At 47.0% G+C, this 27,664-nt stretch overlaps 1 protein-coding gene across 6 annotated transcripts; it reads right to left on the bottom strand.

Annotated features, from left to right (window-relative positions):
- Positions 1 to 1,714: 1,714 nt before the first annotated feature.
- Positions 1,715 to 27,079, bottom strand: GYG2 (glycogenin 2). 6 transcript variants are annotated; one of them, XM_082608992.1, is made up of 12 exons: positions 27,003 to 27,079; positions 26,033 to 26,162; positions 24,851 to 25,074; positions 22,363 to 22,504; positions 21,230 to 21,404; positions 19,349 to 19,511; positions 18,256 to 18,382; positions 16,448 to 16,670; positions 14,972 to 15,166; positions 8,455 to 8,559; positions 7,188 to 7,295; positions 1,715 to 3,520 (listed from the first exon to the last, which is right to left on the bottom strand). In XM_082608992.1, the coding sequence occupies exons 2-12, from the start codon at positions 26,041 to 26,043 to the stop codon at positions 3,359 to 3,361; spliced, it is 1,635 nt and encodes a 544-aa protein (XP_082465118.1). In that variant the 5' UTR covers positions 26,044 to 26,162; positions 27,003 to 27,079; the 3' UTR covers positions 1,715 to 3,358. The 6 variants fall into 6 exon arrangements, with proteins under 6 accessions (XP_082465118.1, XP_082465120.1, XP_082465117.1 ...); XM_082608994.1 differs by lacking the exon at positions 27,003 to 27,079 and adding an exon at positions 26,709 to 26,994; XM_082608991.1 differs by lacking the exon at positions 27,003 to 27,079 and adding an exon at positions 26,539 to 26,593.
- Between the last annotated feature and the right edge of the window lie 585 nt (positions 27,080 to 27,664).

Here is a 27,664-nt window from a genome sequence, read left to right as displayed (position 1 = left end):
CTCCCCCATTAGCAGTTTGTTCTAGCAACAGTCCAGTGTTAGGTTTTTTTTTTAACTTAAAAAAAATTTTAATTGACATATAGTTGATTTACAATGAGGTGTCAGTTTCTGCTGTACAGCAAAGTGAAGCAGTTACATGTATACATATGCCACCTCTTTTTGAGATTTCCTTCCATTTTTCCCCCTTTTTAAAATCATACAATTTGATTATTGTATTAAACTTGCTGATTCTCTCTGCTCATTTTCTTGGTTAACAATCGGTGCTGTCTAGAGACTGTCATACAGAGTGAAGTAAGTCAGAAAGAGAAAAACAAATATCGTATATTAACACATATATGTGGAACCTAGAAAAATGGTACAGCTGAACCAGTTCGCAGGGCAGAAATAGAGACATAGATGTAGAGAACAAACGTACGGACACCAAAGGGGGAAAGCGGGGGCTGGGGGGTGGGGGTGGGATGAATTGGGAGATTGGGATTGACATGTGTACACTAATATGTATAAAATAGATAATAAGAACCTGCTGTATAAAATAAATAAATTTTAAAAAACCCCGAAGAACAAAAAATATTCCAATTTTGTTTCTTAGGATGATGGAAAGAGATGGTATATAAGACAGTAGTGGTATATGAAATATTACCTTAAGACACTAAGGTAAAAATGGCATGGTACTCTAAAGGGCAGAGATCTATGAAATGGGGAAGGAGAATTGGTCTACTTTTCCTAATTCAGGTGTGGTGGCTAAAGAAACCCCATTTTAGTTCAAGTTGTTTGCATTTCCACACCAAAACTCGTTAGCATTAGGATAACTCCTGTGCATTCAAGCACCAGGATTTGACCAAGTGACTTTGAATAACAAAAATACTTGCTGTGTTCCTGTAAATCTACACACCTTAACCCAGCTGGCCAGGTCAATACATCTGGAAATGCTTTTTCTTCACCTGCCATTTCATCCTGCCCCAAAATAATTGGATAATATTTCTAGAACAATTAAATGTTTTTTTAAAAAAAACTATGTACCAAAATGTTAGTGATAGTATAGGTCAAATCACATCTCTCAAGGATTCAACTTATGTAATTCTGCTGTCCTGACATTACACAGCACGGATTCTGGCATTGGCATTCTTCAGGAAATAACATCGTATTACACCTCTCGGATGGATATTATTTAGACGTCGTTAAAATGTTCTTATAGGTTCTTGTGTGTTCTCATGTATTGATTTAGCACGTGTCAGAGTCCCTGCCATTTGGAGAGAACTCAAAAAACCATGTGATGGGTGGATAGATGGATGATGGATGGATGGGCAAAAGGATGGATAGATGATGGATGGATGGATGGAGGATGGATGGATGGTTGGATGGACGAAAGGATGGATAGATGATGGATGGATGGATGGAGGATGGATGGATGGATGGGTGAAAGGATGGATAGATGATGGATGGATGGATGATGGACAGGTGGATAGATGGATGGGTGAAAGGACGGATGGGTGAAATGGAGAAGTCAATGCTAGGAGAGTGGGCAGCCTGCCTGGAGAGAACTGATGAGATTTCCGAGGGTAAGAAGTAAACAGTTCTACTCATTCTACGGCTACCATCAATTCTGAAAAAACCCATGTGGTTATTTAAACTTATGGCAGGACGAAGGCGTCACATTCCTGTGTTATTCCAATGGCTCAGAACACAACCCAACACACATCAGAAGGAGACCCCATTGCTGTCTTAAAATTTTAATTGCGGTGTGCTAGCCTTTGTCCAAACGTGAGGACAGACCCTAGAAGGCACCACAGAAGTCCATTTTAAGTGTACACTTTAAGGCAATGAGCAATCAACCATAGGCACTGGAGAATTCTCTTCTCCAGAGAAGCTAGACCAGACTCAGATGTTCATCTTCTGGAATCCTCCTCTCACGTATGCCAGACTCAGGTGTCCGTTTCTTCTAGTCCAACACTATGGCTCAGAGCACAGACGTTCTTTCCCCAACACAAAGTTACGGGATAACTCTAATGGTTGGTGATCACCCCATGCAACCCACCAAGGACTATGTCCCTATGGCTATTTCCAAGTAGCCCCTGAAGCATCATCTGTGTGAAACCAACCAAGACTACCGATCATTCACCCATAGATAAAAAGAAACAACCCCTCCGTAGCTCACACCTCACACAAGTGAATGCCACAATGAACCCCAGAAGTCCAGCCAGATCTCAGATGGATTTGAACACAGTCCTCTCAAGCTTCTTCCAAACCTGTGTCTAATGTACTCATGATTTTCCATTGCACACGTGTGATAAACCATTCAAACATTTAAAAACTGCATTTCCTTCTCTTCAGCATAACGACTGACATTCAGCTTTAATTATCCTATGGTGGCAACCAACAATGACCCTGGAAGAAGCTCCAACATACGGCATTCATTTCCAGATGCTTCTGGAGGTGAGGCTTTCTCATGGAATAAAGTGTCTAGTGTCATCAAACGGAGAACTGTCCCGAAAGAACCGAGTTGACATGGCTTGGAGAGCACAGTAACTCCATACTGTGAAGTGAGGTAGTGTGACCCAGCAAAGGGCAGCCCGGTGTCCTGGACCACACACGGGTTTGCCTCAAAACAAACAGCCTCAACCAAACCCAGTTACTGTGAGCGCATGGCCACCAGACACCCCTCAGTGTAAACCCTTGGTTCTTCTACACCAGTAGGTCAACCAGTTTGGAAGCGGTCACCTCTCCCAAGCCAGCTGGAACCTTCCTTCCAAATATCTCTGACACATCTCCATGGGGCATCTGTCAAGGCACTTGGAAGTCCTCTTGGGTATTTTTGCCGAAGAGGAACCACAGCTGTGGTGTTTCTCAGCCTTGCTTGGAAAAGTCCACATTGGAGTCACACTCAAGACATCCGAACGTTTGCTTCATCTTCACGGAAAGGACTTTTCATTCTGCAGAGTCCCAGGGCACTCAATAAAGGTTCCCAGGGCACTCAATACCTCTCCTCGTGTTACGAGCCCTGGGACAGAAGCTCTGCAATGACATCTAACCCTACGTAGGATGGACACGGCAGCACCTGCCCAGGACAGAATCCTGAGCTCCTTCGAGCAAGACCAGAGATCCAGGGTTGACCAGAAGGTTATTCCTGTTCCCTTTTGCTGACAAGGTGTAAAGGAGATGCAATGTCCTGGGGAACCCCCAGGAGGCATGGGTAGCTGGGGTCACACGGGCCTTTGAGCTGGGTTTTGAATGGACCACGTGACTGACATGAGGCACTCAAGCTAGTCAACCATAAAGAGAGGCACATCGTTGAAGAGTCTTTCCCTCGGAAAGGACTCGAGATGTTCATGGAACAGGACCACCCAACGCAATGGCACCATCACTGCAGGAAGCGGTCCAGCTTCTCCTGAATCCGGACAAACGCATCCTTCCCCAGGTAATCGATGCATCCCTCCTCCCACTTCCTCCGTCCCTCCTCGGGACTCAGTGCCTTGACCTTTTCTTCGATGGAAATCTCGGAGACGGAGATGGCCAGGTCCACCTAGGGAAGACAAGCCCACAGGAGATGGTGTTAGAAAAACCGTCGTCAGAGAGTGAAAGCCGGCCCGGGCATCCACCTGGATGAGCAATCGGTTCCACAGACAAGCCTCACCACATCTCAGGGAGATGATGCTGACAGTTCCCACTTTGCTTGTGAACAAACCACATGCTGAATTTACTATAACCTTCTTACAAGAAGATGCTGTGTTGGCCTGACTTTTTTGAAATTTTATACTTTATCATTGTACTTGTGTCCACTTGTTCCTAAGACTTGTTTCAATGTCTAGCCACAAAACCCTTTCACACACACTTATATGATCATCTTAATCTTTCCACCCACCAAAAAAAGGTTCTGTATCTACTATAATTAAAATGGATAACCAACAAGGACCTACTGTAGAGCACAGGGAACTCTGCTCAATATTATGTCACAAGCTAAATGGGAAAAGAATTTAAAAAAGAACAGATACCTATCTATGTATAACTGAATCAGTGTGCTGTATACCTGAAACTATCACAACATTGTTCATCAACTATACTCCAAAATAAAATAAAAAGTTAAAAAGTCTGTCATACAGAGTGAAGTAAGTCAGAAAGAGAAAGACAAATACCGTATGCTAACACATATATATGGAATTTAAGAAAAAAAATGTCATGAAGAACTTAGGGGTAAAACAGGAATAGAGACACAGACCTACTGGGGGTGGGCTTGGGGATATGGGGGGGGCTGTGACGGGGCGGGGGAGAGGCATGGACGTGTATACACTGCCGGGCATGGGGTGGATGGATAGTGGGGGGTGGCCGCGTGGCATGGGCGGATCGGCTCAGTGCTTTGTGGCCGCCTTTAGGGGTGGGATGGGGAGGGTGGGAGGGAGGGAGACGCAGGAGGGAGGGGATGTGGGAACAGATGTATATGTATGACTGATTCACTTTGTTGTAAAGCAGAAACTAATAAAAAAAAAATGTTTAACCAGAAAAAAAAAAAAAGTTCTGTATCCCTGTGTGTAACTAAACTACGCGAAACGAAGAAAAGGTTCATATTGTGTAAATAAAGCATTTGACATTTTGGACAGTCTGGCAAGACCATTTCAATCCTAATTTAAATCGGGTATTTTTCTTGCCATGGCAGGGTTTCCATATTCTTAAAGGATACGTATGAGGAAAATTATAAATATGCAAATGTGTACACACACACACACACACACACACACACACACACCTGACTTTTGGTTGGCACTCAAATAGATCAGCAAAAGGGGGGTGTGGGGAGGACTGTACTGGACACCAGACAGTTATGCTACAGTTTCTATCCACTAGGCATGCAGCACTTTCTCCACTGTTTATCTGCCACGATGCTTTCAAAGAGTTTTTACATATAAGGTTCTGCTTTCTACACTCATCCCCGCACATTTTATTGAAACATTGCCAACGCGTTGGTAAAAGAAACTGCAAGAGTGAAAACAAGATCTTTTCCAGGATAACTCAGCACATTTCCCTGCTAAGAGCGCTTGGACTGGGCCTCCGTGAGTTCCCGGGAATGAAAACTTTCTGGAAAGAATGGGACACAGGGGCCCCGTCCCCGCTCTAGTTCTCGGCAGAAAGCAGCATGGCGCTCACATCTTCCTTGGTAACAAGAGGAGGTGAGCATCTGAGAAAACAACATACTCCCTTGATTTTATGAAACACGGAACGACACCAGATACCAACTGAGGGTCCTCCCGCGTCTAGCAGAACATCAAAGCGCCCCAGTAGAGCAGATAAACGGGAAACTGAGCCTCTGTTTCTTGGGTGCTCACAATTCCAGCCTCACCGGGATGCCCTCCCAGGTGTGTGCATCTCCCCAGAAGGCAGGGATGCTCTTGGTACCCTCACTGGGAGCTGTTGGGCTGCAGTCCCGGTGGGGGGATCAGAGTTTTTATCTTTATGAGCCAGGCACTAACCAGGGTTTCCTCCAGACCACCCTCCGGTCTAATCCCCCGCCAGCTCTACAAGGTGGGCACCCTTGTCTCCATCTCGTGGGTGTTCAGAGAAGGACGTGGACTCACCCACAGTCCCAAACCTCCCGCACGGTTGAGCTGTGAGAGGGAGGTCTGACCCACATCCCTCCCACCCATAGCACGCTACCCACTGATAACTCTATGTCCAATTCCAGGAGCCTCAGAATCATTACGCATAGGCTGAACTGGTGAAGGGACTCCCATTCCACATGCAATACAACACTGTAAATCAACTATACTTCCATGTAAAAAAAAAAGTAGAGTTTCAGAAGAAAGCTTCACCAACAGCGCCAGACATACATTGACAATACTGAGGCTGGCAGCTGCTAGGCTGACAAAGTAAGAGGGAGAAAAAGTGTTCCCATTTTCTCCAAGGGTAAATTCTGGTCAAAGCACCCAGCAAACTACAATATCGAGTATATCCTAGACCATATTCCAAATATATGCTCCTGTAAACTGCATATGTGTGTCCCCCCTCAAACTCATATATTAAATCCTAACCCCCAAAGGGATGGTGTGAGGAGGAGGGGTCTTTGGGAGGTGATGAGGTCATGGGGTGGAGCCCCCTTGATAGGATTAGTGCCCTTATAAAAGAGACTCCAGAGGAGAGATAAATTAGGAGTTTAGGATTAACATACATACTATTATATATAAAACAGATAAACAACAAGGACCTACTGTAGAGCACAGGGAATTCTACTCACTATCTTATAATAACCTATAATGGAAAAGAACCTTAATAAAAGAGAAAAAAATATATATATATATATAATCACTTTGCTGTACACCTGAAATTAACACGACATTGTAAATCAACTATACTTCAATTAAAAAATAAATTCAAAAAAAGAGAGACCCCAGAGAGCTCCCTCACCCCTTCCTTCATGTGAGGAACCAGCAACAAGACACCTTCTGTGAGCCAGGAAGCAGGCTCTCACCAGACACCAAGGTCCAGCCTCCAGAACTGCTAGAAATACATTTCTTATTATTCATAAGCCACCCAGACGATGGTGTTTTTGTTACAACAGCCGCAACAGACAAAAACACAATACAAAAAATCAATACGAATTTTCATCCTACACCCAACACTCAGCTCTAGAGCTGTATTTGCTCTAAAAGACCAAAAGGTGTTTACTAGATCATGGTTAGAGAGAAATGAGCCTTCATTAAAAGCATCATCGCAGAGCCTGAAGTTTAAGACCAGAACATCTGTAAGAGGAAGAGTCAGGAAGAAAGCATCTTTCATTTCCTTCTTCAAGAAGAAATCAACGCATGCTTGATTTGGATTGAAAGGTTCCCCCCCACCGCCACCAAATTTCCCAGCTTTTATGCTCGTCTTTTTAGACAATGTGCATGAACTTCCAAGCTCACTTTGCAGGAAAACACAACACAGCGCCATAACTTCAATTAACTTTTGCAGAACAGCTTTTGAAGAGAGAACGGGCGTGATTATCAGAGCGGAGGACAGGAAAGAGGGTGGACCGACCACTGCGGGCAAACGCCAGAGAGAAGACAAATGGGTCTCAGGCAGCAGGAAAAGCAAGCGGACTCTTCTCTCCACAAGCGAGGCTCGAAATGGGGGTAACGCCCGTGCGTGTACACAGCCGGCTCCTGAGTTAGCGCACAGCATCCATCAGGAGAGCTGGACAAGGCAAACAATGAGGACACCACCTCCAAAGCATCCTGGAGACTGGGGTCCCTGGTGACATCCACAGGGGGCTCCCGGCCTGGCTCCAAGGCTTCCTCAGATGGGCCACCTTCCGCGCTCTCCACGGGCTGCTAGAAACATAACCGGTCCATCGTTAGTCTGCAGGGGGCTTCACAGGACCACAGTCTTAACCAAAATGACAGAGAACTCTTTTTCCTGGGAAAATAAGACCAAACGAATGGGTTGTGCTAAATAAATAAGCCATTTAGTGTGCTTTGCCACTCTGAACTTTTCCCCAGCTTTTTCTTGCACAAGATGAGATGCTGACATTTGTCATGCGATGTAAAGGTTAACTTTTCAAATTAGGAGACTGGGATTGGCACATACACACTGCTATATATAAACTAGATAACTAATAAGGACCTACCATATAGCACAGGGAACTCTACTCAATACTCTGTAAGGACCTATATGGGAAAAGAATCTAAAAAAGAGTGGATATATGTATATGTATAACTGATTTGCTCTGCTGTACAGCTGAAACTAACACAACATTGTAAATCAACTGTACTCCAGTAAAAATTTTAAAACAACAAAAAAAAACTTTTCAGAGAGGGATACAATTAGTTTAGACCAAATGTCTATGGAAGCATTTGACTAAGACGGTCTGTCAGCGAGATTAAGAGTCTGTCTGGGTTTAATCTTCTGAGGATGCTTGGGAACAAAAGCCCAGATTCATGCGGGTAAATTTAGGAGGGAAAAAAAGGGAAAGCCATAATCCTTGAATAGTGATGTGAAACACGGGTGCACAGTTGTCCCGAAAACTTAACTAAAATTAAGGAAGACATATAGGCCATTTTGATGTTGCATCTTTTTGTTTTTTGAGTCTTCCTAAAGAAAGATACAAGAGAATGACCAAAGGACCAACACAAAACTCAGTGATGGAGGAGGGAAAAAAAATCTGAATAGACAACCCAGGTCTCCTATCCACCTGGAAAATAAGGAGACTCATCACAACACAATGGAAAAACCATTTAGGAAGGTCACGGGATGGCAAAGAAGCCCATGGGGCATCTCCTTGGGTGGTCGATGGACAGGCATGCAGAGACACGGCCATGTTTAAGAAGCAGAAGTAGGGAATTCCCTGGAGGTCCAGTGGTTAAGACCCTGAACTTCCAAGGCAGGGGCCGCAGATTCGATCCCTAGTCGGGGAACTAGGATCCCATATGCTGTGCGGTACAGAAAAAAAAAAAGAAAAAAGAAAAAGAAAGAAACAGAAGTGAGTTATACCGAGCTGATCTGGGTCTCTGTGAAGTCTGCGCATTGGGCGGAGGGTGGTGACAACGGGTCACACATCACTCCAGCGGAAGTCTCCCTTTCCGGCCAACCTATCATCTAAAAAAAAAGAGCAAACGCCAAGTTAGGACAACTCTTTGTGCAAATAACTACAAACACCCAATTGATGCTTTTCTGCCTCCAAATATGGCAAATATGGCTCAGAGGAGCTCGCCCATGCCTGTGCCTGCTGTTTTGTCTTGGGCTCCTTGCATCTAAGCAGGACCACGTGATGAATTCTCACCCACGGTGTTGAGGAGATGTGACGTGAGTCCCCCCCAGACTGGGTGCTGAGGTGGGGGACACGTTTCCTACCCTCTGTCCCCACAGGTCAGGTGAAGAGCAATGTCCCTCTGCAGACAACCTCTTCCAATTTCAGCCGGATTTCCACAGGAAAACGAAACCCTACGGAAAACCATTTGAGCAACTATTTTCTTGGCTCTCCCCAGACTGGTACGTAGCAAAGATCATCCCAGATGCACAGGACACGACTTAATGCATTACAGGCGATGGATGGCTTCCTCATGGGAGCCTAATCCTTTCTTAAGGAGCCACCGTGGACAAGGGCTTCCTTAGATGGTGATGGAGCAGGCCAAGGGGAGGAATCCTGGATCCCCGGAAGACTGCATGGACCACAGCACACCTTTACCACCTCGGCTGAGTGTGACACGCATCAGAAATATACTTGTATGTATTTGGGGGGCTATTTATTACAGTAGCTAGCCCACCCTGATGAATTCAGGGTCGGGGACCAAGGCCGTGCCCCGAGGCTGGAGCCCATTCAAGTCCAAAGGCTCCAGCAATGTAACTAATGAGTGTCGGCCACAGAGAAGAGAATGTGGACACACCTGCCCGTCCTCACAGCAAACACATGGCAGGAATCGTGTTGTGGGCTGGGCTGACCCCGACTGTGGCGGTCAGACAGAGCTAAACAAGTCTCCATCCTGGGAAGGCAGATTCTCCAGCCACTGCCCCAGAAGATTTTGAGTGAGCTGACCTGACATGGAGGCTGGCAACTCATACTCCCAGCTCCCAAATCTCTGGTACCAGCTTTCCCATTTTGGAGAAAGGGCAGGTCATCCCTGTATTAACTGAGGCACCTATGTATGCGTCCAAAGGATATTCACAGAGAGTGAAGTAGGAAGACCAAAGAGCGGGCCACCCTCATGCAGCTTACTGTCTAAGGAGAGAGATGAATGTTCCACAAATAACAACTATAAGATGACAATCCTGTAGAATTCTGCAAAGGAAAATGACAGAGAATCAAGGGCAGGTTTATCAAAGTCAGATCGACCTCGTCAGGAGGGGTAAGGACTCCTGAAGGAGTAACATCTGGAACAAAGTTTGAAAGATGAGCAGGAAATGTGGTGAGAAAGAGACAATGGTGAGAAAAGCAGGACAGCACGCACGTGCAAATGTCCTGAGGCAGAGGTAAAGGAGGACATTAGGAAACTCAAGTAAGTTGGCAGTAAAAAGTGCCCAAAAGTACATTTTTGGTGAAATTCAGTAAAAATTGTTTTAATGTAGAAGATAACACTGTATTCATAAAGTTGCTCTTTTTTAATTTTGCTTTTTCTATCTTGTCAACTTGAAAGTGCAAATTAAAATACGGGCTCATAAAAAAGAACAAAATCATGCCATTTGCAGCAACGTGGATGGACCTAGAGATGATCATACTAAGTGAAGTAAGTCAGACAGAGAAAGAAAAATTATCGCATGATATCACTTATATGTGGAATCTACAATATGACACTAATGAACTTATCTATAAAACAGAAACAGGCTCACAGAGAACAGACTGGTGGTTGCCAAGGTTGAGAGGGAGGGATTGATCAGGAGTTTCAGATTAGCAGATGCAAACTATTATATATAGGATGGATAAATGACAAGGTCCTACTGTAGAGCACAGGGAACTATATTCAATATCTTGTGATAAACCATAATGGAAAAGAATACGAAAAAGAATAGATACATGTATAACAATCACTTGGCTGTACAGCAGAAATTAACACAATGCTGGAAATCAACTATAATTCAATAAAATATTTAAAAAAATAAATAAAAACAAAAAATATGGGCTCATTCTTCCTGATCTTGATTATGTACGTGAAAGCCAAAAATAAAATTAAGTTCTAATAATTACAGTAGAAAATAAAATGATAACTTTATCCAAAACATGAAAGGCCAGGATAATAACAGCTCCTTTTTATTAGGTGTTCAACACTGGTTCCTAAATTATACTCGTAAACTTTTTATGCATTATTCCTTTTAATCTCACAACAACCCTATGACGTAGAGAGTCTGATCCCTTCTCTTACTGAGGAAAAGTTGAACTTTCAGACAGAGATACTTGTTAAACATGCCAGACGTAGCAAGTGAGAGAGGGGGGATTTGAATTCACACCTCTCTGACCACCAAGCCCTCTACGAGCCCTATTCAATCCACATCATTAATGCATCCCAAGTCTCCCTGGTGTACAAAACACCAAAACAACCTTTAGGGAGAAAAAAATGATGAATGGCATAATTGCACTATCTACAAATAATAAATACCATAAAAATAAATAAGTTCCTTATCCAATCAGGGTTGGGGAGTGGAATTTTCTAGTTTGAATCCTAACACCCATTAAAAAAAAAACCATCAATCCCAGATCAATTATATACTTTAATGTAAAAAGTAAAAAGAATTAAAAAAATCCGTAAGACGTCACAGGTGATTAGCTTTATGACCCTGATTTAGAGACAGATTTCCTAAAAGGTAAACAAAACCCACTACTCATATAGGAAACATTAACAAATTGGTCTAAAGTAGGTACTTCTGTTCATCCAAGGATACCATTTAGAAATTAACCAGAGCAAAAACAACCAATAACTTCAAAAAAACAAGGAAAAGCATCCCTCATCTTTCCACTAACTGCATTTCCCAACCCAGGAGGCTATAGGACAGGACACTTGGCTGAGAAGATAACAAACTGCAAAAATATTTATCTAACACATGCCTTTATATGGGAAATAAATGAGATATTCAACTTTTTTTTTTTTTTTTTTTTTGCGGTACGCGGGCCTCTCACTGTTGTGGCCTCTCCCGTTGCGGAGCACAGGCTCCGGACGCGCAGGCTCAGCGGCCATGGCTCACGGGCCCAGCCGCTCCGCGGCATGTGGGATCCTCCTGGACCGGAGCACGAACCTGTGTCCCCTGCATCGGCAGGCGGACTCCCAACCACTGCGCCACCAGGGAAGCCCGAGATATTCAACTTTTGAAAACGGAGACCTACTCCTTGACACTGCCATGATTATACATACAAAGGCTGCTTTTTGGAATAAGGATCCCAGATCCAGACACCCAGCTCTTCCGCAGTTACAGGAATTTATGAAAAGAATCGGTTTGGTTTTTTGGACTGGTTCCAAATCCCCAAAATAAAGAACCCAGAGTGAATCATTCAATGGATGGCCGGTAGGTGGCAGCAATGCTGCATAATTAATTGCAAAGATGGCCTGGGAGTGTAAAATAATGAAATATACACACACACACTGCCAAAAAGCACCCCTTCCTTATAGAAGGGTCATGACCTTCTCATTTTTAGAGACACATGCTCATCATAAGATAGTCAATCAATAGAGACTTTCTTAAATGCTAATCTCTTCCAGAAACACACCCTGAAATAATGTGTTTCACCACCCATCTGGGCAGCCCTTTCTCTGGTCAACTTGACCCCTGAAATTAACCATCACAGTTGGAACGAGTTTTCTGAGAGATACTCCACAGCGGCTAAGTGTCAAACATCTAATGGGAATGCGGACTCTTCTCAAAAATCCGGGCACAAAGGACCTCCTGTATAGCACAGGGCATTAGATTCAATATCTTGTAATAACTGATAATGGAATACAATCTGAAAAAAATAACTGACGCACTTTGCTGGACACCTGAGACTAACACAATACTGTAAATCAACTCTGCTTCTGTTTTAAAAAGTCCCGTCACAGGCACGGTTCCTCCTGGCAGAACAGGGAGCCGCTTCTCCACGTAATGTAAGAGCTTAATCGACAGACTGTTCACACTCCTGGAAGCAGCAGATGCTCTTTATTTAACTCACAGAAGGCACTTCCTGGGGCCAGAGCCAAGCAATAGGGACCTACGGGTACAGGAGAAGGAATAAAAAAACTAGGAAAAGCTCACTTTCGACCACTTCCAGAGTCCAAACCTAGAGCTTTTTCAAATGGTTTGGATGGCTATGAAATTGCAACTCAAAAATTATTAATGCATGGACGTTGCCTGGACATAACTGATTCCACATTATAGTAGAGTGTAGGGTGCCTTCCACAGAAAAGTTTGCTAAAATGTATCCATCAACTGTTTATAATCATCAAGAAACAGCTCTCCCAAAGCTATTCCAAATACCCATAAAAGGACACCTTCCCTGCCATCCAGTCCCCAAATCCATCCCCAGCCATGAACTCATGTTAATTGTGAGACATGAAGGGACTTAAAATGGCTTTGAATGTGAGGATTTAAAATGGGAACTCTTTCGTCACCAGACACTCATCCCACCTATTTCCCAGAAATCGGGGATGGATAAACAGCAGCCTGATTTAGCCTTATTGTTTTGCAAATAAAGTGCGCTTTTATTTTTCGTCTCTGCGGGTAGAATTTCTGAGGATCCAGCCTCACTAGAAATGACCAGATGGGTCCACATGAATCGATCCAAGTCCTCTTCAAGCTGGGGGTTTAACTGCAACCTCTCAGGACGCAAAGGTGCGTTGCTGGCAGGTGGCTTGGAGGAGAATAAAAGCACTGCCCTTTCAACCTGAAAATCTGGGAACGCCGCTCATATCTGGAGGAGACTGAACATCTGTTCTTCGCGCTATTAGTTTTCTGTGGCTGCCGTGACAGAGGACCACAAACTAGGTGGCTTAAAACAATGCCATCATCAAAAAATGTACAAACAATAAATGCTGGAGAGGGTGTGGAGAAAAGGGAGCCCTCCTGCACTGTTGGTAGGAATGTCAACGGGTGCAGCCACTGTGGAGAACAGGATGGAGGTTCCTCAAAAAACTAACAGTAGAGCTACCGTATGACCCAGCAAGCCCACTCCTGGGCATAAACCCGGAGAGGACCACAATTAGAAAAGACACATGCACCCCTCTGTTCACTGCAGCACTGTTTACAATAGCTAGGACATGGAAGCAACCTAAATATCCATCAACAGAGGAATGGGTAAAGAAGATGTGGTACATATATACAATGGAATATTACTCAGCCATAAAAAAGAACGAAATAGTGCCATTTGCAGAGACATGGATGGACCTAGAGACGGTCATACAGAGTGAAGTAAGTCAGAAAAAGAAAATCAAATATCGTGCAATATCGCTTCTATGTGGAATCTAGAAAAATGATACAGATGAACTTATTTGCAAAGCAGAAACAGAGACACAGATGTAGAGAACAAACCTATGGTTACCGGGGTTGGGGGGAGGGAAGGTGGGGTGGGATGAATTGGGAGATTGGGATGGACATACATATACTACTATGTATAAAATAGATAACTCATGAGAACCTACTGTAGAGCACAGGGAACTCTACTCAATGCTCTGTGGTGACATAAATGAAAGGGAATCCAAAAAAGAGGGGATATATGTATACATACAGTTGATTCACTTAGCTGTAGAGCAGAAACTCACACAATATTGTAAAGCAATGTAAATGTAAACTATACTCTAAAAAAATTAGTTTTAAAAATGGACACAATAGTGCTCTTGTGGTTTTTAACAGGAACAGTGTACCGTACAGTGCTTAGGACTGCACCTGGCAAAGAATCAACCTTCAGGAAGTGTAAAAACCAAAACGAAACAAAAACAATGCAGACTGATTAGCAGGTTAGCAGTTTTGGAGGTCAGAAGTCCACGCTGGGTCTCCCTGGGCAGGTGTCCTCGGCAAGGCTGAGCTCCTTCTGGAGGTTCTAGCCAGTGACCCATTTCTTCGCCTTTTCCAGCTCGTAGAGGCACCTGTGTCCCCTGGCTCCTGTACGTCTTCCAAGCCAGAAGCTCAGCATCTTCCCATCGCTCTCCTCGTCTCATTCCTGCTTCTATATCATCTCATCAAGCTTCCTTTTGCCTCCCTCTTAGGAGAACCCTCGTGACGACACTGTGTCCCCCCAGGATAATCCAGGACCACGTCCCCACGTCAAGGTCCTTAACTCAATTCCCCCTGCAAAGACCCCGTTTCCATATAAGGCAGCATGTCCAGGTTCCAGGGATTAGGACGTGGCTCTCATGGGCTTTACCGGGACGTGCAATTTTGCCATTTTCTCTAAAGAAGCTCAGGAGGCCCTAATACCATAGAGCAAACTGAAGACAGGTTCCTCCCATCCCCCCAGCCCCTCCCCAGGAGCCCGGGGAGCATCCTCTCTGCTTCATCTCGTGGGGGAACCAGCATCTGTGTCGCCATCGCACTGGCGCGAACAGCACGTACTTACATCTTCTGCAGGGCATGTGTCAGGCGAAGCGGGGGTCTCCTCCACCACCACCGTGGTGCTCTCAGGCCAAGGCGGGCGGGGCCCCTCTGCCCAGTTGGTACAGGGCTCCCCGGAGCGGGGCACAGCATTTGCACACGACCCCTCAGCAGTGGACGCTGAACTTGAACAAGGCACCCCAGTGCCCCCGAGGTGAGCCTGAAGAAGAGGTATTCACACTTAGCAAGGTCCTCCTGACATCTTTCCCAATCTCCCGTTGCCCTTCCCCTCCCCTGTGTGGCCAGTGGTCCCCAGTGCCGACATCCGCGTTCACATTACTGCTCCAGGTGAGAAGGATCCCAAGGCACAGGGTCCCTACACTGCTCTCCACGTTTTACTGCTTAGAACCACCTGACTTGGTCTTATTTTCCTTCATAGCCAACCCAGTACCTAGCATACTGCTTTGCAGAAAAAAACAGCAACTTCCTATCAAGAATCTGAATAAAACCCTCCTTACTCGTGTCCCAGGGTCAGAGAAAGCTTTAGTTCTCTTGAAAAGCAGCACCCAGCTGCACCAAACAGAAACCATAGTAAAAACGCTAAAATATGAATTCGTTTCAAGATCCCAACGCAAGCATCTGCGGACGCTGGACTCTGTTGTACCAATACATGCACTAGTCAAAAACTGACCAGGAAATAAAATTTCCTGGGACCTTATTTTAAAAGGTCTTTGGCAAGGCAGGTGCCTCCCTGTTAAGCCCACTGCAGAGGGACTTCCCTGGTGGTCCAGTGGGTAAGATTCCACGCTCACAATGAAGGGGACCCAGCTTTGATCCCTGGTCGGGGAACTAGATCCTGCATGCATGCCGCAACTAAGAAGTCCGAGTGCCACAACTAAGAAGTCCGAGTGCCACAACTAAAAGATCTTACAGGCCGCAACTAAGACCAGTCGCAGCCAAAAAACAAACAAAAAAATTCACTGCAGAAACTCTACTATGGAGAGCATGTAGGGTTACAGTTATAAAAAATCAAATGGGGCTTCCCTGGTGGCACAGCGGTTAAGAATCCGCCTGCCAATGCAGTGAACACGGGTTCGAGCCCTGGTCTGGGAAGAGCCCACATGCCGCGAAGCAACTAAGCCCGTGTGCCACAACTACTGAGCCTGTGCTCTAGAACCCACAAGCCACAACTACTGAGCCCGCACACCTAGAGACCATGCTCTGCAACAAGAGAAGCCACCGCAATGAGAAGCCTGTGCACCACAGCGAAGAGTAGCCCCCGCTCGCCGCGACTAGAGAAAGCCCGCGTGTAGCAATGAAGACCCAACGCAGTCAAAAATAAATTAATTTAAAAAAAGAATAAAACCACTTATTAAAAAAATGAGAAGAGACTCCAAAAAAAGAGGGAGGAACATGTATGTGAAGAAAACCCACAGGTGTGGATCACGGAGAGTTTATCCCCGGTCTGAACTCTTGGATGTCAAGGGAATTGTGTGCTTACTGTGTGTCCTGGAGATGTCTGTTCGTCCTCGGGACGGATATTTTCATAAAGAGGCAGAATGCTGCGGTGGTAAATCCCCCACCACAGGTTAAGGAAGGACGTCTGATGCTGGCTGACAGACCCGGAGCCCTCCTCCAAGACGGAGCCCGTCTGGGGATTGTACTTGTAGTTCCACGGCTTCGCGGACCCCAAAAAGTGGACCACCTTCGCACTCGAGCCGAACCTGAGGAGAAAACACAAAGCATCCTGCCTTCCTCTTGGAAGTGACCACACACAGAGAGCCTGGGACAACCACAGGACTCATCACAGACAGTGGGACGTAAAGATGCATCTCAACGAGTTATGGACGATCCTGTCATTAACGACCACCTAGACTTGCAGTAAAAATAACTGCTTCATCAATCCACGTTTGCAGCCTTTCATTTTCTACAGACCAAGAAACATCATCATCACCCACTTGGGATATTCCCCAAAACGGGAAGAAGAAATCAGGAGTCTTTTAGAAAGATGGGCAGTACCGTAGCCGAAATCATCTTATCCTGAAAACGATAAAAACTTTAAAAAGTAGATTTTATAGTAGATAACGCAAGCTGCAGACCAGAAAACTGGCTTCTTGTACAAGATGGTGAATTTTCCCCTCTCGACCTTTTTTTTTTTTCATTATCACCACTCCCACCAACCTCAAAACTTTTTAAACATTTTTTTCTTAATTGCTTTCCTATGAAATGTTAATATCATATTTGCCCTGTATATCTACGTTCTGTAGGTACAGCCGTGCTTTTTACATTAAAAAGGATATGATGGCTTCACGCCCCACAAACCAGTGTCTGCCTCCTTGGGGGCGGTGCAGCCCCTATTAAAAAAGCACGCTCAAAATCTTCTCAGATTTTCCATTTTCACTTATAACAATGTCCCCTAGAGCAGTGGATCTCACACGTTTTGGTTCTAGGACCTCTTGACATTCTTACAAATCACAGAGGAACAAAAGATGTTTGTTCACGTGGATTCCATCTGTCCATATTCACCGCAACAGAAGTTAAAACTGAGAAATTAGAAAACCCATGTACCAACTCATTAAAAAACCATGGGCCCATTATATGTTAACATAACTTTTATATTTTTTCATAAAGTATAACTATAACTATATATTACTATATATCTTTTAAGTGTGTAAAAAGTGACATCTTTTGTATTTGTTCATAAAAATATAATTATAACTATAACTATATTTTTTAAATGTACAAAAAATGACATCTTTCATATCTCTTCATAAACTATAACTATATATAACTATATTTTTAAAAATGCGTCAAATGTCACATCTTTTGTATCTTTTCATAAAATATAACTCTCTATATAACTATATTTTAAAAAAATTGTAAGAAGAGCAACATTGACTATTTTACGAGGAGACGGTTGGTTTTTCATATCTGCACCTGCATTCAGTACAATGCTTTTTATCACATCATGTCATGGAGTTTCTGTAAAATCCCACTGTCCAATTATGAGAAAACAAGAGTGAAAAGATGAAAATGACCTCTTAGAATTAATTTTTTTAAAGTCACTTTGATTTCAAAGACCCTTGAAAGAGGGGCGGGGAACCCCTGGGGTTCCCTGGGCAACACTTTGGGAACCACTCTCATTAAGTCTAGCTGCCTTGATTACCTACCATGTAAAGCAATAAATAAGCAAGCAGAAGGATGATCTGGTTTTTTTTTTTTTCCTTCAAAGTGCCAAAAGCTGATATTAGATTCTGAGAGAGGATGGTTGACCAGGTATAGAAGAATTGGGCTTGGCATGAAACTTACTGTTTGAAAGCAGGGTTGTAGGTGTACGCCGTGTTGCTACTCAAGTTATAAATGAACGGCAAGTGTTTCTGGATGTCTGCTGTGGACCAGCTACTGAAGAAACTGTTCAACAAGCCTTGGTCTGCCCCTAGAGAGTTAACAAACAGCCAAAGAAGTTAATAAAGCACGGTACAGTGCACCAAGAGAATGCAAGACATGTTTGAAGACATAATGGAAAAACACTGGTATCCCCAGCCCACAAATTACATTTCCTCTCTCAACCCACTGAAACATGGTCGTTGTCTCAAAAGTGGCTGATAACCCACACCATTCATTTAAAAAGTGCATAGTCTTGGGACTTCCCGGGTGGTCCAGTGGTAAAGAATCCGCCTTCCAATGCAGGGGATGCAAGTATAATCCCTGTCCAGGAACCAAGATCCCACATGCCATGGGGCAAGTAAGCCCACGCGCTACAAATACTAAGCTCGCACACCTCAACGAGAGAGCCTGTGTGCTGCAAACTACAGAGCTCATGTGCTCTGAACCCTGCACACCACAATTAGAGGAAAAAAAAACCCAAACGCCACAACTAGAGAGAAGCCCGCGTGTCACAAAGAAGAGCCCACACCTCAACCAAAGATCCTGCGTGCCACAACTAATATCTGTCACAGAGATGATATGCCCCACGATGCTGAAAACATTAATTACCTGGTCCTTTTTTATTTTATTTTGGCTGCGCCGTGAGGTTCGCGGGATCGTAGTTCCCCAACCAGGGATGGAACCTGTGCCCCCTGAAGCGGAAGTGCGGAGTCCTAACCACTGGACCACCAGGGAAGTCCCCTATGGGGCCCTTTAAAGAAACGTTGTGTCTACCCATCCTATGTGATCAGGACTGGGGAGTTCTTCCTTCTACCCATCGAAGATATTTTCAACGGTTCTCTCTACCGTGTATTTACTTACTTACATCTTCATCTCTTCCTGGACTTGTTCTTCAATCCCCATCTTTAACTTGCCGCTCACAGATACAGGGTGGTGGGGACTAGGTGCCGGTGGAGCAGAAGGATGGGTTCAGGCCCCATTCTCTTCCACAAATGTCCAGCTACCCTTCACCTACCGTCAAAGCTGCCATGGTCGGTGGCATGCTTCAGCAAGAGGCCATGCGTCTCCAGGGAAGGTTGGAAGACAAATACCCCGCTATTGAAGCAATCCGGCCATCCGGGATCCGGGGCCGCAGAAAACTCTCTCCTATCGAACAGCTCATCGATATTGGATACCACCTGCAGCAACAGAGCATGGGGGACCCGTACGATCTCATGGGGAAGAACCAACCTGACTCCATATTGGACCTGTTTCTCTTACTTTAACCTTTGCATTCTACTGCTTTTGCTGCAAGTTAATCACCAAAGGGATGTCGCCCATAAGCTTAAACAAGAGATAATGGCCCATCTCTGGGAACCCTGTCTCCAGTGCAAGGAGTGTTAAGCTAAAATACCTCTGTTTCGCTCACAGGAAAACCTCCTCATCAGGCCCACCTGTGAATGGCTGCAGGAAGGAAGAAATTCTGACCAGAAGCAGGACTTTAGCCCCTCCTCTTTTACTATAAAAGAAGCTTGAATTCTAACTCAGGGAAGATGGGTCTTTGGGACACGAGTCCATCATCTTCCCGGTCTGCTGGCTTTCCGAATAAAGCCATTATTCCTTGCTTCAACACCTCGTCTCTCGATGTACTGGCCTGTCTCGTGTGGGGAGCAGTACAAGCTTGGACTCAGTAACAGCGACACTTCTCTTAACCTCTGGGGCACACGTGAGAAATGCAACAGGAACTTCACAATGGGCCAGACAACATTCAGTGATGGGAAACTTATACCCAATTTCTTGACTGACTCTTCTTTTATTTTATCTTTTATTTATTTATTTTTTTTTGCGGTATGCGGGTCTCTCACTGTTGTGGCCTCTCCCGTTGCGGAGCACAGGCTCCAGACACGCAGGCTCAGCGGCCATGGTTCACAGGCCCAACCGCTCCGCGGCATGTGGGATCTTCCAGGACCGGGGCACGAACCCGCGTCCCCTGCATCGGCAGGCGGACTCTCAACCACTGTGCCACCAGGGAAGCCCCTGACTCTCTTCTTTTAGACTTATATTCAAAAGAGAAGAGTGTGTGTGTAAGATTGCTCCCTGGTTTATTTCAAGGGTTTGAAGTAACACTGTCACTGAAATGCAATTATCATCTCGAGGCTCTTAAGATCCTCCATGGAATGCTCTTAATTGTATCTATTCTCTTTCATCTAGCAAATGTGACCTACAAGACTGGAAATCCATAAACATAGAAGTTTGCAAGTCAATATCATATAATCCACTGTCTTCGAGAGCTTGACCACCAACAGCAGTTCTCTCCAACACCTACTGGCTTTCTGAATTGTGCTGTTTGGGAAAGAAATTACTCTGATTATGCACTCGTTATCTTCCTCTGCACCCGTTTTCCTACAGAGCTGCTTTTGCACAACCAAGACAACCTCGAATGTATCTCTGACACTCCAACCTCATTTAACATTTCAACTTACCAATGGCTGTTTATGAAAGTGCCCATCCTGGGCTCCTACACCAAAGGTAACTACCCCAAATGACAATGGGGGATGCCACAGCTTAAGAAGCCAGGTGTACCAGTCCCTTCAGGACTCTGTAATTCACAGTACAATCAAGGAAGAATATTTCTCTAATAGTTTACTTTGTGTAGATGAAATAATGTGATTACAAGCCCCTCCTAGGGAAGGAACATGCCTTCAAGTATCCCAGTGTACTCAGCAGGGTCTACTGCAGTAGGTGTGTTCTATCTGATGCTGATCAACTAAATGATGTTGGTGATAGTGATGGAGGTTACCTGGTGGGGATCCGCCGGCACAAGCTAGCAGCTTGCTTAAGGCGGGGGGGGGCATGGTCTTTGTCGGGGGTTCCTCAACAAGTGGAGGGTCTGGTCCTTACCCTCCCTTGTACTCACCAGGGTATCTGCATCCAGGAAGACGCACTTGCTATAATGGGTGAGTGTCCAACAGTGAAGCTTGGTGAGGGTGACTCTGAGCTCAGGTCTCTTCAGAAAGGCCAGGTGGATGTAGTCTACGCTGTCTATCAGGTTCACCTCGATGACCTCATCAAACACCCTCGAGAGGATCACCCTGGAAAAGACATGCCAAATCCTAGGAGAACGGCCCACCATCCAACATGAGACATGCTGTGCCTTGCTGCTGCAGTCTTCATACCAGGGTTTACTTTCCCCATGTGGGTCTCGTGGCTTTGCCCACGTTTCATTCATGCTTAAAACTTAGGCAAACGTGAAAAGCAAGACATATTAAACCATCTTAACATAGACTGATTCGGGTCATCTCTTAGGAAGGTACTTTCTCTTTCCAAAGTGCATGGGCAGTGAGAAGGGAAGGCTGGGTAGATAGAAACCAACAGAAGACCTCCATCAATTTTTACTTTATATATTCAAAACCTACTTCTTATATTCTATTTCTTCTTTCTTGGATTCACATTTCATTGTGCTTGAGTATATCCTCAAGTAATTTTTTCTCAAAGGTCCTTGAGGGGTAAAACTGTTGACCTTCTGCATATATGAAACATCTTGATTTTGCTTTCAAATTGCATTTAGCTGAATACAGAAATTTCATTTCAAAATTAGTTAGTCTAAGAGCTTTGAGGCATCAGCTCTCTGAACCAGGCTGAAACCCGAAATGCATTTAGTCCTTTTTCTCCATTCTTCGTGCTCTGAAACGGTACCTTCTGTATCAACACTTGGGCTTCCTTCCTTCATTCTGCTCAATGCTCAGGGAACACCCACAATCTAAAATCCTTCCTCAGAGCTGAAATATTTCCTTGAATCCCTTCTCTCCACTTCTGTCCTTCCTGAAACTCCCGGTCTTAGACAGATGTTGGAGCTTCTGGGTCTATCTTTTCTATTCCTTAGTAGCTTTTCCACTTCTACTCTACATTTGTGCTTTCACATTGCACAGTATTCAAAGTAACTCTCTCTCTAAGAAAATACCACGTCATCACCAATTTCCATGGCTGGGACCTGCTCCAGCGCGGAGGACCTGCTTCTTCAGGAGGACCAGGTGTGTGTCTGAGTCTTACCTGAGCAGGGTGGACACCTGAGGGGTGACCAGCACCACCAGCCTCCTGGTGGCCCTGTGGTCCCGCAATGATTGCCCCAGCACCAGGGCCCCCTGGCAGTAGACATCATTGGTAGCCAGCGTGACAAACGCCTGGTCAGACACTGTGGACGTGGACAAAAACAACAGGGTTATGTTTTCGATGGGTCTCAGGGGACGGCGGGGCTGACGGTCACCTCCAACTCTCTCAAGCTTCCCGACTCTAACTGAATAACTGTTCGCTGTTCTAAAATACGCATCAAGGACATTTCACATGCATCCTTTTGTTTCAAAATAAAGCAAAAAAAATTCTTCTTCAAAACAAAAAAAAAGAAAAAGAAAAAACCACACACACACACACACACACACACACACACAGAGGAAAAAAGGAAACCCTAAACATGAGTGAGACAAAGCCAAGTAGAGCATGATTAAAATTCCCTGGTTCAGATTAACAGATACGAACTACTGTATATAAAATAAACATGAGGTCCTACTTGTATTGCACAGGGAACCATATTCATTATCTTGTAATAACCCATAAGGGAAACGAGTCTAAATAATATAGATATATATGTATAACTGAATCACTTTGCTGTATACCTGAAACCAACACAACATTGTAAATCGTCTATACTTCAATTTAAAAAAACCTTCCTGGTGCTGCAACACGGCCAATGGGCATAGCTCAGACCCCTTATTTGATTCTGCATTCAAGTCTCAAAAACTCACCCAAAATATTTGGGTCTTGGGCGAACACAAAGCAAAAGGTGGAAACAAAGTTTGGATTGTCTGAGTTACCATGAGGACTCCTGCCCAGCTCAAAAGAACTGGGCTCAGAAGGAACGGCCAAAGCCATTAATTAAATTCCACACAACCCACTTGTTGGAAAGACTTCAACTCAAGGATATATGAGGCCGAGGAGATGGGAGAAGGGAAAATATATTGTCTCATTAACCAAAAGGCTCTCAGTTTCCTAATGTCTCCACAGCAGAGGAAGAAACTCGGATGGCCAATCCGATTTATGGCAGTTTTGAATCTAAGTGTGAACTCGTGAAGTTGACTTTTACAGGGACTTTGAAACAATGTGAGTCTGGGGCCCCCAGGAGCTGGTTGCCAGGATAAAAACAATGGGATCAAGAAATCCAGGCCTTGGCTCCCCTGCTGTCGACAGAAATTAAAATTCACAGCCCACGGCTGGAACACACAGAGCTCAGTTCTCAAAGACCAGACTGTCTTCCCCTCCAGCCACTGTGCCCTCCCCAGAGCACGGCCCAAAGACACGGTCACGCCAAACAGAACACCAGGACCAAGCTTCTGGCGCCGGTTTTCCTGGAGCTGGCATCTTAACCTTGACATTCCATTGGGGTAAACGCCCAAGCGTGCCTGTTCCAAGGAGCTCCTGTCTACACATTATCCTGGATTAAGAGGGAATGAGAATTCCTGGCATTTCCACTGTGGGCTGAGTATTAAAGACAGCAAACCTCAGAACTCAAGTCTGCAGCCCAAAAGATATGTCTAGCTATCCACCCATCCAGCCATTTTTCTATCCATCTATCATTATCTAACATCTGTGTATCCAACTGTTTATCATTCACCTATCTATCTATCTATATCTATCACCTATCTCTATCTATAGACAGAGCCACATCATCTGGGAGGTCTCTGGGGACCCAGAGGGCTGAGGCATGGGGCAGGTGGGCTACAGTGGGATCAGGCAGCAGTGACAGGCAACTGTCCAGAACAGGGGAGGAAGACAGACAGGGCTGGGTCTGCAGAGAGGGTTTTATGGAACTACTGGACTCTCCCTTTGCTAGGGGGAGGGATTATGGCTTCTATTAACAGGATGACAAGACAGCCCCAGTGGAGAGAAGACCCCCTTTCTCCAGCGACCCCAAGACTCAGCCTCACGTTCTAGGTCAAAGACACATGACTCCGAAGGCCGGCCCCCCGGGGCCAGGGCATGACGGTGCAAAATCTTGCCTGGATAAAATCTCCATCTCAAGTGCAAAGGCAGACCAGTGGATGTTCATGTGACAAAGGCTGAGAACTTCATGGACAAGTCTGCAGATTCCCTACCTTTAAGAAACTCCCAGCTGTCAGGTTTGGGCATGGCATCAAAACAACACACCACAATTATCCAAGCCTCCTGCATTGAAAGGCTGAGTTTCCACCAGGCAGGGCGCTGGGGAGGGGACTTTTGGCATGCGTGCAGGGTGGGAAAACAGAAATAGAACGGGTGGCTGTCCTCCAGCCCCAGGTTGGGGGGAAAAAATATGTCGAAAAATCGAGTTCATCCTGAAGACGGCGGTGGCTGACAGTTTTATAACGGGCCTGGGAGAAATGTTTACTTCTCTTCCACCCACCTTACAACCAACCCCCGGACCCTCCCCCGAAATAACATCCCGGCTTCCTCCTCTGCCTCTCTTTTACTCAAAGGTGTTTTTTGTTCCCGGCAAAATGCTGAATACCCAGATGGGCTCTTTCTAGCACATTCCGTGGCCGAAGTGTCCGAACGTCCCTCCTGAATGCTACCATTATATGGACCCCAGCGGGTTGGCAGAAAATGCGTTGTTCACTCTGCAGAGCTCCAAACCGCCGCCTGGAACACAGACTTTGCTGCTTCTCGGCAAAGACTCTGACAGCATACGCAGCACATGGCAGGAAATCTGCCTTTTCTGCCCCAACATTTCTCCTCTCGAAAGCACAGAGGAGGAACAGAAGCATGGAAACAGCTCGCTGAAATACCAAATCGCTCCTCTGAATAAAAAGTAACCAGATTCTTTTTTCCTTAAAAATGCGCTCATGCATGTTCAGGCCCGTACTGGTGCAAGCACGGGATGTCTTCATGATAAAAACAGGACGGGCATCTTTCGCATGGGTGGAGATGATGTTTCATCATCACATTTCTTGGGAGGTTTTTTTTTTTTTTTTTTTTTTTTTTTTGGCCATGTCGCAGCATGTGGGATCTTAGTTGTCCCACCAGGTAAGGAACCCGTGCCCCCTGCGTTGGAAGCACGGAGTCCCAACCACTGGATCCTCAGGAAACTCCTCCACCATCACGTTTCTAAGCTTTGGAAGTCTACTGTCCAAATCGGATGAGCCCCCCCAGACCCAAGAGAAGGCAGACAGGACCGAATTGCAGCCCGGGGGGGCCAGGGCTCGCCGAAGTCCCAGCATCTGGCCACGGTCGGTCTGCTGCCCGGCTTCGGGATTAACCCTGGGTCTTTATCGGAATAACCAGTTCCGCCTCCAGCCTGACCTCGAGGGGCGAGGCTGGGGGAGGGGAACCACAGGCTCTGTCTTCCCAGAGCCACAGGGACATGAACTCCCACGGGTCTCCGCGTCCGTGAGACGCCCACGCGTTTCCACGCTGGCCAACAAACCAGCCCATTTAATCTCCAAGGGCTCCTTTTTTACAGAAGGAAAATTACCAAATCTCAGCGCCCGTCTCCCAGTTGCTGAGACCCCCATCTCCACCTGCCCCAGGGACACCAAGCTCTCCAGCCCCGGGGGACACTGGGAAGGCGCACCGTGGGAGCTGAGGGGTTGGGGGCGACCTTGCGCGCGCACAGCTGGGGGTGCCCCCAGCGCGGGCCAATCTGAGCCGCGCCAGCAGAGCAGGGAGGCTGAGCACGAGGGGTCTTCCCGACTCACCCGTCATGGTCTGAGGCCCAGCGCGCAGTGGGCACCGGGCGGCCAAGTGCGCCTGGGCGCGGGGGCGGCCTCTAGCCGGGCCTGGCGGAGGCGTCGTCTCCAGGCGACCCGCGCGGAGCTCCAGGCCTGCGGAGACAGCTCGGCATTCCAGACAGACCGCCGGGGCTGCAGCACCGCCCTACAGCGCCTCCCCCGGGTCAGCCCCTCCCCGCCCCGTCTCCAAACGTTCCCTCCGCGCTCCGGGGCTGCCTCTGCCTCCCCCAAGTCGTCCCCCGGCCCCTGTCCACCCGGGTGTCCCCAGCGGCCTCGCCGCCCCCCGGGCAGCCTGTGTCCCAGGCTGGCCCGGCGCCCCTCGCCCCGCAGGATACTCTTCGCCCCGCGACCACCACTGCGCCCCCCACCCGCGCCCTTCCTCAGCGATCGGGCAGCCCGCGCGCCCCCCTCCGCCCCCAGGCCCCGCGAACACCCAGGCCGTCTCCGCGCCCCTCCCCAGACCCAGCACCTCCTCTGCGCCCCCGAAGCTTCCGCCTGGCGCTGGCGCCTCCCCTGCCCCCCGGCCTTCCGCACCCCTGCGCCCCGCCCCGTTCCTCCCCCGCGCTTGGGCAGCTTCAGCGCCAAGTCCCCGCCGCGCCCAGGCCGCCTCCGCGCCACCCGGCCCCTGCGCCCCGGCACCTGCGGCGCTGCGGCAGCCTCTGCCCGGGCCGGCGCCCCTGCCCTGCGCCCACCACGCGTCTCCGGCGCCCCAGCGCCTCTGCCCGGCCGGCTGGGCGGCGCAACGAAAGCCCGGCCCTGCCCCCAGCTCTGCCGCCCGGAGCGCTGGTCCACCGCCTCGTGCCCGGCCCCTGACGCCCCGGAAGGAGAGCCGGGAGGGGGCAGCGGCCACCGGGCACCCTCGCCCCGCCCCAGTCCCCCGACCCCTCCCCGCCCAATCCAGGAGTCTGCGGCGTCTCCGCTCGGACATCTCACCTTTAACCGGCCAGCCCCAAAGTAAACGTTTGCAGTGGCCTCCCGGGCCGGGCCCAAGGCCGGCGCGCTGCCCGGGCAGAGGCCACGCTGGAAACGTGATCTCACTGCACGAACGCTCAGTGACAGAAGGAAAGGGGCCTGCAAGCGCGCACGGCGCGTGGACGCGGGAGAGAGGAGCCGAAAATACATGCGTGAGTGGCGGAGTGACGGGCACCTCGGCTGCTCAGTACGTGCGTCAGGGAGTGAGAACTATGAGTGAATGAATGAAGGGAGTAGATAAACGAGGGAATCCATTTATGAATGAATGCGTGAGCGAGTGAATTAATGAATGTGTGAGTGCCTGCGGAGCGGACGAATGGAATGAATGCATGCACGTGTGAGTGCGTGCCCGCAGGAGTGGACGCGTCGCCAGCTGAACCCTGGGAGCCACGACGGGTTGTAGACAGGGAGAGAGGAGTGGGCCAGATGCCGTCCTCAGGCAGGATGCAGCCACTGGCTGGGGCCACAGGAGCGTGTAAGCACCAGGGGCCCGAGGAACCAGGCGGTGTCTCGGGAATTCTCCCACCTGCTGGACCTTACCCATCCAGCACGTTGTCATGTCCTGCGGGACCAAGGGTCCAGGGAACACGGATCGACAGAACGAATGCACGTTCCTCAGCAAC

This window comes from Mesoplodon mirus, assembly GCF_964341445.2.
Source record: "Mesoplodon mirus genome assembly, chromosome: X".
Taxonomy (NCBI): Eukaryota; Metazoa; Chordata; class Mammalia; order Artiodactyla; family Ziphiidae; genus Mesoplodon; species Mesoplodon mirus.
This window is presented reverse-complemented; position numbering and strand designations above follow the sequence as displayed.